The sequence below is a fragment of the Phoenix dactylifera genome, chromosome 16 (assembly GCF_009389715.1).
Source record: "Phoenix dactylifera cultivar Barhee BC4 chromosome 16, palm_55x_up_171113_PBpolish2nd_filt_p, whole genome shotgun sequence".
NCBI lineage: Eukaryota > Viridiplantae > Streptophyta > Magnoliopsida > Arecales > Arecaceae > Phoenix > Phoenix dactylifera.
The window spans coordinates 9,750,685-9,769,273 of NC_052407.1; the positions used below are offsets into that span (position 1 = coordinate 9,750,685).

Sequence of the window (18,589 nt, forward strand, 5' to 3'; positions counted from 1 at the left end):
TAGAGTGCTTAGAAGCTACATGTCCGAGTGTTAAACATCGCAGTGTTTTTTTTATGTATAAATTCATGCAAAAAATAGTTATAATTTTTTTCTCCTTTCTCTGACTGCTATTGTAATTTGGCAGTGCTGGAAATTAATGTATGGATCTATTCTTATAAATTATCACATGCTTCACTTCGTGCTTTGCCTTCTTCTTGTTTATTCTACAATTTATGTGTTCAATTCTTCAAATTTTCTTGTTATTATTAGCAGGTACTTATATTGCTTGATCGTTGCAAAGCAGATAATTTCTTTGCAGAACTATCCAGTAGAAAATAGGTATACATTTAAAAAAAATAATTTTTTTTAAAAAATAATCTTAACGATGCTTTAAAGCGTCATTATAAAAAGCCGAGCTTCGATTTTAGCGATGTTTTTAAGCATCGCTAGCAATTGATCCCTTAGTGACGCTTTTTAAAAGCGTCAGCAAATTTTTTTTCCACTCTCACATGTCCAACGCTTTAAAAAGCATTGGCAGAAAAATTACCGACGCTTATAAGAATCCGTATAAGCTTTAAAAAGTGCTGGAAAAATGCATTTTTGTTGCAGTGTGTCACGCCCCGTCACTTAAGTCAAACATATGATATGGCCGCATGAACTCTAGAGTGGTATCCTATACAAACAATCAAAAATATATTCCAAGCAACTAAAATCATTGATATTTGATAGATTTATTCCATAAAGAAATATATATTTATATATACTCATATTAGAGATCAATCAACAATCATGTGGCAAATGATGCAAAATCCAAAATCAACACATATGTTCTATATAAGTGATTGTGTATAGAAATTCTTATCTTTACTAATCTTAGACTTAAATATAACAAAGTTGAGAGCAAAGTGTTTTACTCAACACCTTTTTACTCAGGCATACTCACTTAGAAAGCCATATATCATCACCAAAATAATCTTACTTGCTTATAGAATTAGTAGATGATTATAACAAGGTCAGCTCAAACCCTCTCCTAGGGCAGTATAATGCTGACTCGGGCTCCCTCTTAGGGTTACAAAATGTTGATCTGAGATCTCTGGTTATGCAATACAGGCCTGGAGCTTCTAGTCGTACAATGTTGGCCCAAAACCACTCCAAGGATCAATAGATTCACAAGGTTACAAGGTCTTGGCCTGTTAAAGCATCTAGAGAGAGAAAGTGAGAAAGTAGAGAGAGAGAAAGAGTGACAAAGAGAGAGGAAGACAGGAGCAAGAGAGAGAAGGCAGGAGAGAAAATAAGAGAGAGAGAGAGAGAGAGAGAGAGAGAGAGAGAGAGAGAAAGAAGAGTTGGGGTTCCCTCTCAAAAGAGTGAAAGAAGATGGGTTCTAGGGCCGCCCATCCCCACGGTGGCGACCTCCGGCAATAGCTAGAAATTAGAGATCAATACCTCAACTCCGATGATAAATCGACGATGATTTGCTAGAAATTCCTAATAGAAATCAGAGAAATCCAATGCTATTTTCTGGCGGTCGATCGGAGTTTGGGGGTGAGATCGTTACAGGGAAGAGAGGTTGTTTTTATAAGCTGAATTTAGTTATTGTTGAAGTATGATGCACCCTCTAATCTCCTATTTCTTGCCGAACTCAGATAGAAAGATGGCTACCATCAAAAGTATTCTTGCTCTATCTCACGTGCTAGGCACATGCTGAGCGCCCAAGCTGGCTAAGGCCAGACCAGGTCCACCATAGAACTGGCTTTTCTTGGCTTTTATTATATTACAACTTGAAAGGCTGTCAGTCTGTCACTTAGGTACGGCTGTACCCCTGGTCGGCCTTTCCAAATGTCCTAAATATGATCGAACCACTGGAGAGAACCGGTCAAGCTCCCGAAGCCGTGCTGCTCATTCTCTAGACTTCGTCCTTCTCCAGTTTACTTGGTAAACTTACCTCACACCATCCATCCCCTTTATTTGCCAAACACCTATAAATACGAAGGTATCATAGCTGCTCTTCTCCATCAACTGCTTTCTCTCCCCCTCTCTTTCATCTACTACACAAAGCTAGCGCACAAGATGAGAAGAGCTGGATTTCAGATGCCCACCTGCACCTCATGCTTTCTCTTCATCATGGCCATCCAGGCCACGTTCCAAGTATCGTTGGCTTCCCTAAAAGTCGGCTATTATAACCACAAATGCCGCTCAGCGGAAGCCATTGTGAGACAGACCGTGCGCCAGGCCATGGTCCGTAATCTGGCCATCGGCGCCGGGCTCGTCAGGATGCACTTCCATGACTGTTTTGTTAGGGTAAGTTCCATGCTATATGTATCCTCTAACTCCTTCCTCCGGCTTCTATGATCCCAACTGCCACCACCCATGCAATAATCGCTAATTCTCTCGTTATGCTTCATCCAGGGCTGCGATGCTTCGGTCCTTCTCGACTCCACCCCTGGCAATCCTTCCGAGAAGGAATCCCCGGCGAATAACCCGAGCCTACGAGGGTTTGAGGTGATCGATGAAGCCAAGTCAAGAATCGAGTCCGTCTGTCCATCCACAGTCTCCTGTGCCGATATCCTCTCCTTCGCTGCCCGCGACGCCGCCTACTTTGCTGGCGGCATCAAATACGCCGTTCCGGCAGGCCGGCGCGACGGAAGAGTCTCCCTCGAATCCGAAGTCCTTTCCAACAACCTCCCCCCTCCCGTATTCAACGCTGTTCAGCTCGAGGAGAGCTTCGCTCGAAAAGGACTCACTCTTGATGAAATGGTCACGCTCTCGGGAGCCCACTCGTTCGGCGTCTCCCACTGCTCGTCGTTCGCCGATCGTGTCAACGCCACCGGCCCGCGGGATCCCACGATGGACCGCAGATTTAACGCCTTCTTGAAGTCTAAATGCTCGCCGGCTGGAAGCGATCCGACGGTCAACCTGGACGTCGTGACGCCGAAGCGGTTGGACAATCAGTACTACAAGAACTTGCGGAAGGGCAGAGGGCTGCTGACGTCGGACCAGACCTTGCAAACCAGCGCGCTGACGGCGAGGCTGGTCGCAGCCAATGCCGAGAGGCCTCGGGCTTGGGCTGCTAATTTTGCAGCGGCCATGGTGAAGATGGGATCCATCGAGGTTCTCACTGGAGATCAGGGTGAGATCAGGAGGACGTGTAGGTTTGTGAACAAGTTCTAGTTCTTAGTACATCTCTGCGTTCGGTAACTAGCGTGTTATTACCTTCTTTCCTTTTTGTTGGATTGGTTTATTGAGGAGGACTTAAGTGTATATTGCAAAGTTTTTACCAAGCCCTTTTATTCTTTTTTTTCCTTCCATAAGATGGCTGTATGAAATATGACTAAAATGATTCATAATAAATTATATGCATTTGTTTTGACCAGTTCTAAAAGCTTTTCCTTCTTAATGTTCTTTCATATATGGGGAAACTTTCCTACAATGACGTAGGCCCGTCGAAGACTCGCTCAATGTCATGAACGCGTTTTATCCAAAATAGATTATTGCACAACTCTCCAACAACTTTAAAATGCTCGAGTAATTCAGTAACAATTGTCAGGTTCTTACCTTTCAGCTTTCCTACTTAAGGCGTTTATCACCGACAATATATAGTAGACGATCATAACAAGGTCAGCTCAAACCCTTGCCTAGGGCCGTATAATGGTGACCCGGGCCCTCCTTTAGGGTCCTATAACACCGATCCGAGATCTCTGGTTATGCAATATTGGTTTAGAGCTCCAAGTCGCACAATGTTGGCCCAAGACCCCTCCAAAGATCAATTGGTCTACAAGGTGTTGGGTCCTTTCTTGAGGCCCATTAAGGCATCTAGAGAGAGAAAGTAGAGAGGGAAAGAGGGGCAAAGAGAGAAAGAGAGGAGAGAGCAAGAGAGAGAAGGCAAGAGAGAAAATAAGACAGAGGGAGAGAGAGAGAGAGAGAGAGACTTGGGGTTCCCTCTCAAAAGAGAGGAAGAAGGGTTCTAGGGCCGCCTACCCCCATGACGGTGACCTCCGATAATAGCAGCAATGGCAATGGCGATGACCCGAACAACGAGGAGTCACAACTAGTGGTTGGCGGCGGCATGCAAGAAAAGAAAAGAAAAGAAAAATAGGGGAAGGTTGTGCTCTATAAATTCGGCGGCTAGCGACTCTAGTTAGGCTATCAATGGTGGTCTAGGGGTCGGAAAAGCAAACGAGAAGAAGAGTTAGAGATCAATACCTCAACTCCGATGATAAATCGATGATGAGTTGCTAGGAATTCCTAATGGAAATCAGAAGAACCCGGCGCTATTTTCTAGCGGTCGATTGGAATTTGGGGGTGAGATTGTTACAGGGAAGAGAGGAGGTTTTTATAAGCTGAATCTATGCATTGGTGGAGTGTGATGCACCCTCGAATCTCCCATTTCTTGCCGGACTCCCATCAGAAGTGCTCCTCCTCTGTCTCACGTGCTAGGCACACGCTGAGTGGCCAAAGCAGCTGGGGAGGCCAGACCAGGTCCACCATAAAATTGGCTTTTATTATGGGGGAAACTAATGGCCGATCCATTTTTTGATCGGACTCTAACTTTTAATCCCTTGTTTAACAATTGGTCCAACTATATTTCGATATTCCATCATGAGACAAAAATACCCCTCATAAATTCACTCTTCCTCACTTCCACGAATAGCGACCTCTTCAACAGTGAGGCTGAGGGGTGCATCATCGGGCACCTTGGCCGCCGGCCACGGCCTGGCCCCCTCCCGCGCCCTCTCCCGTGGCCGCCACGGCCCGGCCTCCTTCCGGGGCGCCGGCCTCGCGGGAGGAGAAGAAAGGAGAAGAAGGGAGGCCGTGGCTGGCGGCCATCGACCGCAGCCTGGCCCCCTCCCGCTGCTGCCAGGACTCCGCCCCCTTCCGCGCTGCCAGAGATGCCTCCGCCCCCACGGTGGGACGGTGACGAAGAAGAGGGAGAAGGGGGCACCCTCCCGCATCCCGCGGCTGCCGCCGGCCACGGCCCGACCCCCTCCCGCATCTGCCGTGGCCCGGCCTCTTTCCAGTAACGCCAGCCTCGTAGGAGGAGAAGACTTCGCTGCTAGCCTGCTGCAGCTGCGGCCGGCTGCCGCCCGGCCTCCTCCCGCGGCCTCCTCCTGTGGCCACCACAGCCCGACCCCCTTCCGGCGCTGCCGGCCTCGCGGGAGGAGAAGAAAGAAGAAGAAAGAAGAAAGGAGAAGAAGGGAAGAAGAGAAGAAAAAAAAGAAAAAGAAAAAAAGAAGAAAAGGAAAGAAAAAAAGAAAAGAAAAGAAAAAAAGAAAAAAAGAAAGAAAAAATAAATACATAAATAAGATAATAAATAAATATATTTTAATAAAATAAAATAATAAATAAATGAATAAATAAATAAATAAAAATAAAACTAATGAGTGAGTGACAAATAATCTGATCTTTATGATATTGATAGGTAAAGTGGATTTATCACCATTGCAATTAGTTAAGTAAGTTTGAAACTCAGTTCATATAGCTTCGAGCATAGTTAACTCACCATTGCAATTAGGTTAGTAAGCTTGGTACATAGGTAATATTGCATGACACACATTTAAGTAAGCTTGGCATGCAGTTAATCAATGTTTGAACACTTAATCTAGCTTGGCATATAGTTAAGTAAGTTTGGAACATACTTAATGTAGCATGGTACACAGTTAAATCATCTCGGAATATAGTTAAATTTTCTTTACACAGTTAATTAAGATGGCTCAATGTTGTAAAAAGTTTGAAATCAATTAACTCCTTTTTGAGTAGTTAAAGAAAGATTGCGCAAATAAATGATCCAAGAAAAATTTGTAAAGACCATCAATAGCAAATCAGAACCAACAACTATAGAGTCCTTTATTAAATCAAATCCAAAGTTTCTAAAAGAAACATAAAAACCAACTTTGTCCAAAACAGGAACATAAACTAAATTTTGAGAAAAAAAAAAAATAAAAGGTCTTATCTAAATCTAAAATAAATCAAGAATCCAAGACTATCCTATAGCATCTAACTACTTTGATATGTGAAAATGCTTAATTTTCAGTGGCAATTGATGTTTCATTTTTAATTAGAGGCCCACAAAAACAAGCAATTGTGATTGGCGTGGTATGGTGCAGGATTTAACTTGTTCTGTTTCAGGCTTCAAATCATGCAAAGCATGGCCTAAAATTAGCTACCTTGGTGATTTGCCTCTTCAGGTGCATTTGGAAAGGAAAATGTCGCTAATTAGCTTAGCTTTGTGGGTACTTGTTGTTAGATTTGGGACCGGCCCACTAGATTGCTGTAACTAGTTTGAGCTGATCATCTTGGTTGTGTTTATTAGAATAATATAATTTTGTTTCTCCAAAAAATAAAAAATTAGGTTCAGGCCAAATGTCTAGTACACTACCCTGAAGAGAAGCATTTTGTTTGAATCCTGTAAGCATCAATAGAACTCAAAGAATAGGGTTCAGGTTGTATCTTTCATGCAACAGAATAATTAATCTTCTTTTGTGACATTAACTATTGGATCACATCCTACATAGATCTCAAAGCACTTTGAACTCCTTCATTCATCTATCTGCACATATCTCAAAGCAGTAATTACATGATCCAACAGTGGATTCGTGCGAAGGGATGTAAAATCTTTTTTTTTCACAAAAGATGCAACCCATATCCCGGTAAATAATCTGAGATTAACCTACCATTTATGCATTGCACCAATCTTTGAGTGCCACATTCAATAGGGAATCGAGGAGGGAAATGAAATGGCGAATGGTAGTAACAATCTCTAGATAATCTTTGTCCAACAGATTTCAAATTCGGATTTTGGACAAACTCCTAACAGAAGAGGATATAACTTCTAGATTATCAGCAGTTTTATTCCTTCAATTTGGATGAGTAGTTTGGAAATCGAAAACAAAAATGTTGGCGATTATGGTTTGTACAGCTTTTCGGATTGACAATTGTAAATTGCACACCTTAAAATACATGATAATATATGGAAATAAAGTAATAATGCAGTATTTTCAAAATACTCTTCTTTCAAAGTATTCATATGACGGCGATGATGATAATAATAATTTAAAAATTATAAAAATTTATTAAAGTTTCATTTGAAACTTTGCTAGTTTGAGAATGCTTTCTATATTGTCATTTCAAAAAAATATTTTCTATATTTACGTACATCTCTTTTCTTATAAGAATCATTGGATCAATTTTGGATCAAAGCACATATATATATTTGTTTGCATTCTCAATTTTTTACAATATTTATTAAAAATATGAATTGATAGATAAGCTATAACATAGATGAGCAATAAATAATTACATTCTATATATTACACCTTTAATGTTTTGAAACGACCTTAATAAATTTTTATTTTTATTTTTATTTTATTTTTGACCCACGTACATGAGCATATCTTTGTATCTAGCAACAAGACGTTACTCAGAAAAAATATAGTTACTAACAAGAAGAATCTAGCTTTAGCAAAAAAAAAACAAAAAACAAGAAGAATCTAGACTATCACACATAATAATATATATATATTGTCTGCAAAAGTGTTGGATATGATGATCCAACCAGCAAAAGTCACACGCTTCAAATCTCACTTTATTCGAGTTTTTTCCACCTTAAAAAACCAGGTCTTCTAAGCCCGGCGCCCCGGCGCTGGCGCCGGCGCCGACGCAAGTGCCGCGAACACCGCTTGGGCACAGGTGGCGACGAGGCCGGGCACGGCTATCTGGACCTCGCTCTGCCCGCCGAAGAGGAACTCCCAGCACCTGCTGTCCTGCATGTCCATGGCCAAAATATTGCGGCAGCACGGAAAGCTCAGCGCCCGGCTCGTCCGGTCGCCGAACACCAGTAGCTCGCTCACCTCCTTGACGCACTTCTCTCCGTCACCGTCCTGGCCCAGCTTCTCCAGGCACCGGAGAGCCCTGTTCTCCACCTCCACGGCCAGGATGTCATTGGTCTCCTCGGCGACGAGGTGGAGGGCTTCGGTTATCGGCCCCTGCGCCACGCTCCCCACGTCGGGGTTGTAGCCGAATCGTGCAGGGGCGGTTTGGACATCGAGGCCGAGGGAGGCTGACGAGGAGACGAGGAGGACGGCAATGGCGACGGCGACGTCCAACTTAGCCATGGTGGGATTAGGATGGCTTTGCTTTGCTTTGCTTTTCCGGGTGGGTGGATGGGGTATATATGTACATAACGAGGGTGAAGGTGATATGAGCGTTATACGTTTGGAAAACTTAGTTTTAGTTTATTGTGTAATAACTTGGAGGTTTCGTAGCAGGATATTTATGTGGCAATATTTACTGTTGAGGTACGCGTTTTGAAGAAGAGCTCAGGGCTTATTTCAGAAGTTCTGAGTTTAGAATTAACGGCCATTTTCTTATTTAGGCGAATGGGAGTTAAGTGGGGGATAACTACCTAATTTTTCCTGCTTATCCTTAGGGTGGGATAGGTTTTGTATTTGGAGGCCTAAAATGATCTCAAACGTTTCAACATAAATGCATTTGTGGGCTCCAATGCATAAATAAGAAGAAAGATAATAAATTTCTTTAGATAAGAGATACGTTCCAACATAAATACATTTGGAGGGCTCAATGCATTTGGACGCTCGTCTTGGAACTCACGATAATAAATGTATTTTGGGAGCCGAGGCTTTAGATTACTGCCTCAATCGCCTAAGAGTTGAGCAGATCCGATAGATTTATTATAATAGATAATTAAAATTACAATTAGAATTTGTTAAAAAAAATTTAACAAAATTGAACTGAATTTTCTACAAACGGTTGATCTTTTCAACCCATATCCTTCTAACTCCATGCTAATCTTAGCCTATATCTTATCTATAATTTCTTCCTCAAAATTTGGGCTCACTTCATGAATTCAATAGTGTTGCTGGAAATTGGACCCGGGGGCCGCCGCGAAGCCGAGGAAGGAGGAGCTCCGCTGCTACAGGGGGCGGACGGCGGTGCGCCGGCCGGCTGCGTCCTCCGCTGCGGGGGGGTGTGCAAGTCCTGCAAGGAAAACCGGTGGCCGGGCTCCCCGGCGCCGGCCCTCCGATGCCTAAGTCAGAGGGGGCAAGTATGTGGAGAGAGCAGGGAAGAGAGTATATGGAGAAGACAGCAAGAATATTTGGATAGGATAAAGAAGACGAAGAGGATGATGTCCTCAATTGTGTCTATGCTTCCCGGCGGGTTCAGTCCCGGGGATCTGTTTCCGTTTTTTGTTTGTTCCCCCCCTTGGTTCTCCCAGCTTCCCTTTTATAGGAGGGGATTACGTTACCTGGGAGGTAACCGGGGGATTTGTCCCTGTCTGTGATAATTGGGCACGATTTGGCCCATTTATGGCATAGTGGAGAACAGGGCCGAATCAGACCGGAATCAGGGAGTTGTCACGGTCGATCGGACCTGTTGGAGTGGTTGAACCGCCGGCCGTAGCGGGCCTGGGGTCTGTGGATGGTAAGTGCATTTATTACCGAATGAACCGGCGGTCAGGTAGAGCCATGCGCTCTGATGGTTCAGTGATCCGGAGATCGTCTTGGACCGTGTTCATTAAATGACTGAGTGCATCGGAGACTTGAGAGAGTCTCGTGTATTAATGGCAGGTCGTGCCGAATACCTGCGAAGATCTTATGCCTTGATGGCTTGGAGATAGTGGCAGGTCGCAAGCCGTAGGAGTTGTCAGTCCCTTGGACTTTAGGCGGAGGTTGAACATTTGGTTAAGGCATCGGCTCGGCAAGAGTGCCGAGCCGAGCTGGTCGCCCAATGGGGCGCCCTGTGGCGGGGTTGCTTCAAGTACTCCTGGTCGGCGTCCTTTAGGCGAGCACCTTCTAGCAGAGCGCCTTGGCGCTGTCTTTGGTCGGCACTTTCTAACCGAGCAGCTTTGGGTGGGGCACCTCTTGGCGCGCGCTCTGGTCGACGCCCTCTAGTCGAGCGCCTTCCTGGTCGGCATCCTTTGGCCGAGCAGCTTTCCGGTCGGCGCTCTTCGGCCGAGCGGCTTTCCGGTCGGCACTCCTTGGCCGAGCAGCTTTCCGGTCGGCGCTCTTCGGCCGAGCGGCTTTCCGGTCGGCGCTCTTCGGCCGAGCGCCTCTGTGGATATATGACTTAGGGTTTTTCCCCTAACACTACCCCCCGACTTCCGAGCTCCAGTTGGCTATCAGCTGGAGCGCGGGAAGTAGCTTTAATTGGGTCATCACGAATTCCGAAAATTTTGATTTACTGTGCGTTTTGAGTTATCGAACGCTTTGAGGTGCCTTTAATAGGCGACGTCTCTTCTTTCCCGAAGAACCTCATTATTGGGACACCTTTTGCGAAGCGTCCTCGCGTCGTGGGCTCATGATGGGGCCGCACGATCTTCGATTGCGGATGCCTTTCCGCACGATCCGATAGGGCGCTTCGACATTCGAAGCGCTAGCCCTAATTAAATGCGTCGTTCTGTCTTTTAGGCCGACACGTGTTATCATCTAACCAGGACGCAGCGCTTTCTTCGCTGATCCGGGCCGTTGGGGAGGTCTATATAAACTCTCCCCCGGCCCCCTGTCCTCTTTCTATTGCCTTCTGCTTCCAGCTTCCTATTCTCCCAGTCTTCCTCAGACCGAAGTCCCTTTTCTCCGACATCTTTCCCAGGTCCCCCTTCTTTTTGATTTCCCTCTCTTGTAATGGGTTCTTTGCCTAGCGAAGTAGTATCCACCATGAGTGTCCTGGAGGTCGAGATGACCGAAGAGTGGTTTTTCCCTCTTCACGGGTTCCATTTGGAACCCGCCAGGCAAAGGGATCGGGTAACCGATCCTCCGGTAGGCCGGATCGGAGTGCACTCGGAGTCACTCTGGGCCGGCCTCCGATTTCCTCTTCACAGCTTTGTGAATGAGTTGCTGGCGGTATGCCAGTTGGTCCCGGCGCAACTCACTCCAAACGCTTGGAGGACAGTGATGGGTTTCCTATCACTGTGTTTACTACAGGGGATTCCTACCTCTGTCAACGTCTTCCGGCGACTTTTTATTTTTAAGTCGAACCCGGGAGACGGGGAGTGGCTCTACATCGCCCTCCGGGTGGGTCGTCCACTTTTTCATGGTGCCCCCTCATCCATTCATGGTTGGAAGGAGAAATTCTTCTTCCTGGGTTCTGAACGGTCCTGGGGGTTTGACCCCAGGTGGAGGCCGGCCCAACTTAAATCCATCAACAGGCTCCCCCAGCTTTCTCCGCGTGAGCAGGAGATCTTCGATACCATCCGCAGCCTTGGGGACGGGATTTTGCTGAACGGCCTCATTGGCGAGGACGCCCTGGTGAACGTGGGCTTGAGCTCGGCACGTCCTCAGGGTAAGGATAGTTACAGCAACTTATTTCCTTATTGTTCTAATGTTCTAATTTTGCTCATCTTTGCAGACATCGCAAAAATGGTGACCAAGAGCGAAGTCCTTTACGCCCGCTTCCAGAAGAGGGCGGCCGAACTCTCAGGAGAACCGACCGAGCCGAGGAAGAAAGCAAAGACCTCGGCGAAGACCTCGACGACCACAACCGTTGAGGCGCGCGCTTCTCGCCCCGTGCGCCCTGAGGCTGGTCGGGGAGAGGGCGTGGGCTCTGGCGGAGCCACGATGGCACTTCCGTGTCCGGTGCCGATTTCGCAAGTCCCTGGTCGGCGGGAAGCTCCAAATTCCGACCAGAGAGGGAGGACCTCAACAGATTTGGCGCTCGCATGCCCCACCTGTACCACGCAGCGGTCCGGTCAGCCGTCTACTCGACCCCAATTCCCCAGCTCTGAGCCGGGGAATAGCCAAGAAGCAACGGGGTCGGCCGCACCCAGGCCAGCTGAGGCCGGTCTGGCGGGTTCTTCGGGTCCTCAGGAGCGGGTGCCTTACGCTCCTGGATGGGCTGTTTTCGAGGGCGACTCGGCCCTCGATAAAATAGAAAATCCAGCCCAATGTTATTGAATTTCTCAAATATGCTATTAATTTATTTTCTATATTCGGATGAAAGTCCAATTCACGATCATCTGCCGACTTTATATATAAGCACGTAAGCAGGGGAACTCTTTAAGTAATTCAAGGATCCATCGGTACTTAAATATTTTTTCCTTACTGAAATCGGCAAAATTGGCCGAGTTTATATGAAACATTTAAATTCCATATACATGAGAAGCCGGGAGTCGCTTCCTAAGATATTCGAAGCCTGCAGAGACGCCCACTCCGTAGCTCAGCTCCACTCGCTCCTCATCCGGACCGGCCTCCTTGCCGCTCCCGACTGCTTCTTTGCCACCCGCCTCACCGCTTCCTACGCCCGCATCGCTCATCTCGAGTCTGCCCGCAAGGTCTTCGACGAAATCCCCCATCCAAACACCTTCCTCTGGAACGCCATCCTCCGCGCCCACTCCCGCGCCCACCAATGGCCCGAAACCCTCAGCCTCTTTCACCGTATGTACCGCTCCTCCCCGCCACATCACCGCCCCGATGCCTTCACTCTGCCCATTGCCCTCAAGGCCTGTGCGGCCCTCTCCGCGCTCGGCACTGGCAAAGCCGTCCATGGACTTTTTGTCAAGACCCACCGTGCCAGCTCCGATATGTTCGTGGGCGCGGCACTTGTCGAGATGTATGCGAAATTCGGGGACATGGGTTATGCTCTCCGGGTGTTTGAGGGATTTCCAGAGCCGGATGTTGTGCTTCGGACTTCAATGGTTTCTGGGTACCAGCAGAATGGTGAGGCTGATATGGCTGTGTCGTTCTTCTGTCAAATGTTCGTGGGGAAATCTGTGACTCCTGATCCAGTGACCCTTGTCAGTGTGGTATCTGCTCTTGGGCTGCTAGGGGATCTTCGTTCTGGAAAATCCTGCCATGGGTTTGTGATTAGAATGGGTATTGAGTCCGACTTGTCTCTGATGAATTCTATTTTGAATCTATATGCGAAGCTGGGTGTGGTCGGTATGGCAAAAAGATTGTTTGAGGTGATGCCTCGAAGAGATGTGATCACTTGGAGTTGTATGGTAGCTTGTTATGCTCAAAATGGGAGTCCTATTGAAGCTTTGAATGTTTATAGGAGGATGAATGATGTGGGATTGGAGCCTAATTCGGTTACTTTGATTAGTGCTCTTCAAGCATGTGCACTTGCTTTAGTTCTGGAAGAAGGCAAAAGGGTGCATGAACTTGTGCTTCAGAAAGGATTCGAATCAGAGTTGGCTGTTTCCACTGCTTTGATTGATATGTACATGAAGTGTTCAAGTTACAGCGAGGCGATGGATATCTTCAATCGAATGCCAAAGAAGGATGCGGTCTCCTGGGCTGCCATCATTGGTGGTTATGCTCAAAATGGTTTGCCCGATGAGTCCTTGAGAGTGTTTAAAGGTATGCTTTTGGATGGATCGATTCCTGATGCAGTTATAATGGTGAAGGTTCTGAAAGCATGTTGTCAGTTGGGAATTCAGCACCAAGCTGTCTGCCTCCATGGTTACTTGGTCACGAATGGTTTTGAGAACAAGGTGTTTGTGGGTGCTGCCCTCGTGGACTTGTATTCCAAGTGTGGCAACCTGGATAGTGCTGTCCGAGTATTCGGAAGCATGGATGAGAAAGATGTGGTGCTATGGAGTTCAATGATTGCAGGTTATGGAATTCATGGCCTTGGTAGCAGAGCAATTGCTACATTTGAGCACATGATTAAATCATCAGTCAAACCTAACAATGTTACATTTGTATCTATCTTGTCTGCATGCAGCCATGCTGGATTGGTTGAGGAGGGGAGAAGGATTTTTGATAGCATGAACCATGTTTATGGGGTGGTGCCTGATTCGGAGCATTATGGCATCATGGTTGATCTGCTTGGGCGCAGTGGAGAATTGCATGAGGCCATGATGCTCATAGAGCGTATGCCGAAACCTGTTGGCCCTGATGTTTGGTGTGCTTTGCTAGCTGGTTGTAGAATACACCAGAACATTGAGATGGGCGAGTTAGTTGCAAAAAACTTACTGGAACTGCAACCTAACCATGCTGGTTACTATAATCTTCTGTCTAATATGTATGCTTTTGATGGTAAGTGGGATAATGTGACAGAGGTTAGAACTGTGATGGAGGAGAGAGGTTTAAGGAAAATACCTGGGTATAGTGCAGTTGAGGTTGGTAGTGAGGTTCACACTTTCTTGGCTGGTGACAGATTGCAAGAATGGGGGAGGATTTATGAGTTATTGAAGGAATTGGCAGTGAAGATGGGGGAGGAAGGTTATGTTCCTCTTGAGGAAGAAGGTTTGGTTGACTGCCAAATAGAGGAGTGTTTGGTTGAGGCCTGTCTATAAGGAGTTTCCCTGAAAGTGCAAAATATGTAACTGAAAATTTTGTTTGTGGAAATCTATTCCTTGGGGCCTGGTCATTTCTAGAACCTAAGATAATGGCCACTGATCAACAGCTTTCGTCTTGCTTGCACTGGCCACCAACCTTAGGTTTAGACTCTCATTGGCTGCCTCTATGGGGACCCTATGCTGGGTCCACTGTTGTGATTCAATTAATCTTTTACCCACTGCCCACTGCTTACCTGGCACCACTCAAGTGAAGAAAATCTTCAAGATTTTTTCCCCTCATCTGATCAAATAGGTAACTGATGGTGGCTGGCTGCGATGTGTGGCTGTGCATGGGGCATTTGGGGCCTTCAATATGAGAGGAGGAAGGCATTGGAGAGCTTGATCTGCGAAGGTACATTGTCTATTTTTAGTCAAGTTGCTCTCTTTGTTCCTAATATATATATGTATATTGAAGTTTGGTTAGCCTAAGTTTAAGGATTCCTCAATCTTGACATGGATTGCTCAGGCTTTTTCCAATATACACTTTGTAATCTCCATAGTTAGATAGATACCAATATTAGGCTTTTGATTTTACTGTTTCGTATATTTTTCTTAATATGCATAACATGCATTCTCATTTGAAATTGAGTCTTAGCTAATGTCATGATCATATGGCCATGACCTTTCCTTTGTTTCTTTTTTTTTTTCTCCTCTCCGCTGGACTTGGTTTAGACTGCTATTTGCTGTGTTGCCCTTTCCCCTCCAATCATTATCTATTTATTGTTTACTTATTTGCTTATCTATCTGTCTGTCTATTTATTTATTTATTGGGTAAACCAGGGGACACCCACTGCCTACAACAGAGGAAGGAAACACCAAAATAGTCAGCTGGGGTCAAATCAAGAAACTGAAGGGAGGTTACATGTCTAGTCTCTATGGATACAATGATCTATCACTTAACCAGCTATCCAATTGACCGGCTGATTTCTTTTCCTATAGATGTGAGAAACCTCTAAGAAAATTAATTAATAATTAAATGGCCACGTAAATATCCTTAAGCATAGGATGGTCGACAGGTGTCGTGTCTGTTGGGTTTTTGAGCCACTAAAATAAGAATGAGGGGAAATAAGAAAATGTTGAAAGGAAGGGCTCCGGAGCTGAGGGTCACCTCCTTGTGGCGTCACATGTAATGATCCTCTGTTGGCCTGGTGTTGTGTACAAAGTCCTGTAAAATAGTTGATCTTGCTTATGTTTTTTCGCTTTAGTGAAAATATATTTATTTTGAATTCATGACAAGATATTAGCTAGACGTATGGCTATATATTGGTATCAATAATAATCTTATTCTTGTATGATAGATATGTAATGTTATAAAGAAATATGAAGTCTGTAATGTATTTACTAACTAATAAATTTTCTTGATTGAAATGCTAAACTTATCCAAAAGAAAAGTGGACAAAGAACCATGGTTTTCACCCTAGAAGAAATAAAGACCTAATAATTAATTTAATATATCTTTTTCCATCTCAATGTGATAAATCCTCATTCTAAAGGCAAGTGTGAAATTGACTGGATAAGTTGATTCAAGCAATTAGTTTGCTTGTGCTTTTGAAAATGGAAGGACCTCTAACCTAATTGAAGCTATGAAGCCGTGAATTTCAAATAAACTGTAGAGATATGATGTGGCACAGTGGCACAGATACAGTCTTGGCCCGGTAAAGTTTAGTTGTCTATAACACAATTCAGAGAGAGCTTATTTTCATCTCTTCATTTGTCTTCTTTTATCCATTGAGTTGATAGTATCATTCATAACCTTGAGAAACTAGATCCTCTTAGTGCAAGCTTTAAAGCTTAATCTTGAAAAATAGAGCTATTAATGAAACATTTAAGCAAGTGAGAAGCTGCAATAATAGAGGGTAGAGTGATTAAAAACTGATTGAGTTGATATGGTTGTGTGGTGCTCCAAAGAGAATCGGGATAAAGAGAGTGCTTAAATATGTATGGAAAAATTATGGAAAAGAGGGAGGAAAAAATCCAAGAAAGCTTTAAAGGTGTAAATGGAAGCTAAAAATATTTTAAGCACAAGAATTGTATCCTTCAAATGAAGAAATCATGAGGAAGGATTCATGAAGCTGACCCAAATAAATTAGGCAATGCTTGTTTCATGCTTATGGTAAATTGATGTTACTAGTAAACTTTATGAATAGTTTCTCATATGTTTATGCTTGACTTTATGGATTCTGCTTTTCCAAGAGTCCTTAATCAAGGTCAAGTAGTGAACCCGTCTAGTTTAAGGTGTCTCTTTTTGCCTTCTTACTACTCTTGGAAAACCTTATCATTGTTTGCTGAAATTTTCCTTTTAATTACTCTCCTTGCAAAAGATGTTTAAGTTTGTATCCCTTCGGTTCTTCTTGGCCATAATTGAGTGATCATTATTCCTGAAAAATTATTCATATTCATAACTTTATCTCCTTAAAAAAAACTTTTTCCAGTATACCACTTATATGAAATGTCATCTAGGCGGAATAGAGAGGGAATGAGGCCCTTTTTTCTCATTTATGCTGCCAAATATTGTTTTTGGCCTGGTGGAATAGGGTTATAATCTGACAAGGGATAAGTAGGAGAGAGAGAGGGTACCATTCTATCACACCCTTTAGGTGGAATAGAGATGGAAAAAAAATTCAAAAAAAAAAAGGGGGTGGAGCTCCTGTTTTCTTTGGCTGGAGGAGATAGGGGCTTGAGAGTCCTCCCTCTCTCCCCTCCCCCTCCCTCTCTCTCTTTCCTCGCTTTCTTTTTCCCTCTCCTCCTCCCCTGCTGGATTTCTCAAACCGAACGGTAGAATCGTGCCGATTGATCCTCGATACGATTCGGTATGCCCCGAACTGGGCAATTTGGGATGGTAGCATCTTTCATGGTATACACTATGAGCAATCATTTCCGTTTAAAGCAACCCTTGAAAGAGTAGCTTTGGATGTTGCTTTTTAGCCAAACATCCATGCATTAGAAGTGGTCATTGTTTATCCTTTCATAAAAGCCTTTACTTTCCTAGCTGGCATGTCTTTTTGTTATTCAGCTTCAACAACTAGCTCATTATGTAGTCAATATCCTCATCAAGGATTTTAGTGTTGGTTTTCAAGTTATGCCAGGCCATGCAGCACAGAGATGCCGTGTCATGTCAAAACCCAAAAAGATACATTAAAAACCCTTTGTAATTAAAAATGTAAAACATTTAATAGGTGCCATGCTGTCCTGAGAAGCATGAATATGGACATGGGATGCAGATACAACATCATACAGATATGCCAGTAGATCAAATGTTGGAAAACTATGGGTAGGATATGGCAATATTTATACATATACATATTACATATATGTCAAGAAAAACATTCAAAGTTTATCATAAAACACCATATAACAGCATTCAAAATCACAATTATTTAGATAGGTCATAACAGCCTCGATTGTACTCCCTATAATAGCAAGTTCATACTACATCATGTTCATCATCAAAATGTTAACATTAATCAAAAGGAATAAGCTCCTTCCCTCATCCTTCCTGCACACAGGAAACAACCAATCAAAAGGAGGCCTATCCTTAATGGGCACATCATTGTTGCCATTGCCTTCATTAATGAACATTGCAGCCTCCAATTCTGGCTCATCAAGTGAACGATCTGTAACCACAGGTATGTTGACATTCTCAAATGAATCAAAGGCATGTCCTTGAACATCCCACATCTTGCTCTCTTTTTTCTTGTAATCTTAACTTCTCCTTGGCAGAAGATGAAGATCAGTGTGTACGTATACCAAATCATCAGCATGTTGTGGTGTTATTTTTTCTTTTCTCATTGAGCATACAAAGAATTAGGTGCTCCAATTCCTCTTATATGTTCCAACTTGAAGAGGAGGTAGGTTGCCCTAATAAAAGACCAACTTTGGAATATGGTTTTAGTAGCCCCATAAACAACTCATCATTGCCTTGGATCCAAAATCCCTCTTATCATTTATGGAGAAAGGATTAGCAAAGTCTTATGAAGCTGTTATTTTTCACTTGTTTTCAGGCACTCATTAATTCAAGTTGCGATAATCCCTATTACAATTGAAATGAGAACTAATTTATGAATAATGATTTTATTAACTTCGTAAAAAAATTGCAACTTAGTAAGTCGAGGAGTTATCTTGTATCAATGAATTTTTCAAGTAGTGTGTTTCTTCTATTGTGCACTTATTTAAGTTAATGGTTTGGCTAATATTCTCTTATGCTATAAATTAGAGTGTTGGATAAAAATAAACTTTAAAGGAATAAGTATAGAATTTTCAAATTATTAGATATAAATATAATTTAACTCTAATTTTAGAATTTTTTTTTGTTATTTACTT

At 43.9% G+C, this 18,589-nt stretch overlaps 2 protein-coding genes across 5 annotated transcripts; both read left to right on the forward strand.

Annotated features, from left to right (window-relative positions):
• Window positions 1–1,920: 1,920 nt before the first annotated feature.
• Window positions 1,921–3,341, forward strand: LOC103709852 (peroxidase 5-like). Its single transcript, XM_017843475.3, has 2 exons — window positions 1,921–2,277; window positions 2,386–3,341. Exons 1-2 carry the CDS (start codon window positions 2,047–2,049, stop codon window positions 3,145–3,147), a joined length of 993 nt encoding a protein of 330 aa, XP_017698964.1. The 5' UTR covers window positions 1,921–2,046; the 3' UTR covers window positions 3,148–3,341.
• Window positions 3,342–11,992: 8,651 nt separating this feature from the next.
• On the forward strand, window positions 11,993–18,561 carry LOC103709853 (putative pentatricopeptide repeat-containing protein At3g01580). Of its 4 annotated transcripts, none has more exons than XM_017843479.3 (3): window positions 11,993–14,621; window positions 17,776–17,895; window positions 17,990–18,561. In XM_017843479.3, the coding sequence occupies exon 1, from the start codon at window positions 12,059–12,061 to the stop codon at window positions 14,225–14,227; it is 2,169 nt and encodes a 722-aa protein (XP_017698968.2). In that variant the 5' UTR covers window positions 11,993–12,058; the 3' UTR covers window positions 14,228–14,621; window positions 17,776–17,895; window positions 17,990–18,561. The 4 variants fall into 4 exon arrangements, with proteins under 4 accessions (XP_017698968.2, XP_026661518.2, XP_026661517.2 ...); XM_026805717.2 differs by having other exon boundaries at window positions 17,993–18,561; XM_026805716.2 differs by having other exon boundaries at window positions 17,776–18,561.
• Window positions 18,562–18,589: the final 28 nt, after the last annotated feature.

Coding starts and splice junctions, on each gene's coding strand:
- LOC103709852 (XM_017843475.3), top strand. CDS start 2,047: ATGAGAAGAGCTGGATTTCAGATGCCCACCTGCACCTCATGCTTTCTC. Junction 2,278..2,385: donor TCCATGACTGTTTTGTTAGG/GTAAGTTCCATG, acceptor TGCTTCATCCAG/GGCTGCGATGCTTCGGTCCT.
- LOC103709853 (XM_026805716.2), top strand. CDS start 12,059: ATGAAACATTTAAATTCCATATACATGAGAAGCCGGGAGTCGCTTCCT.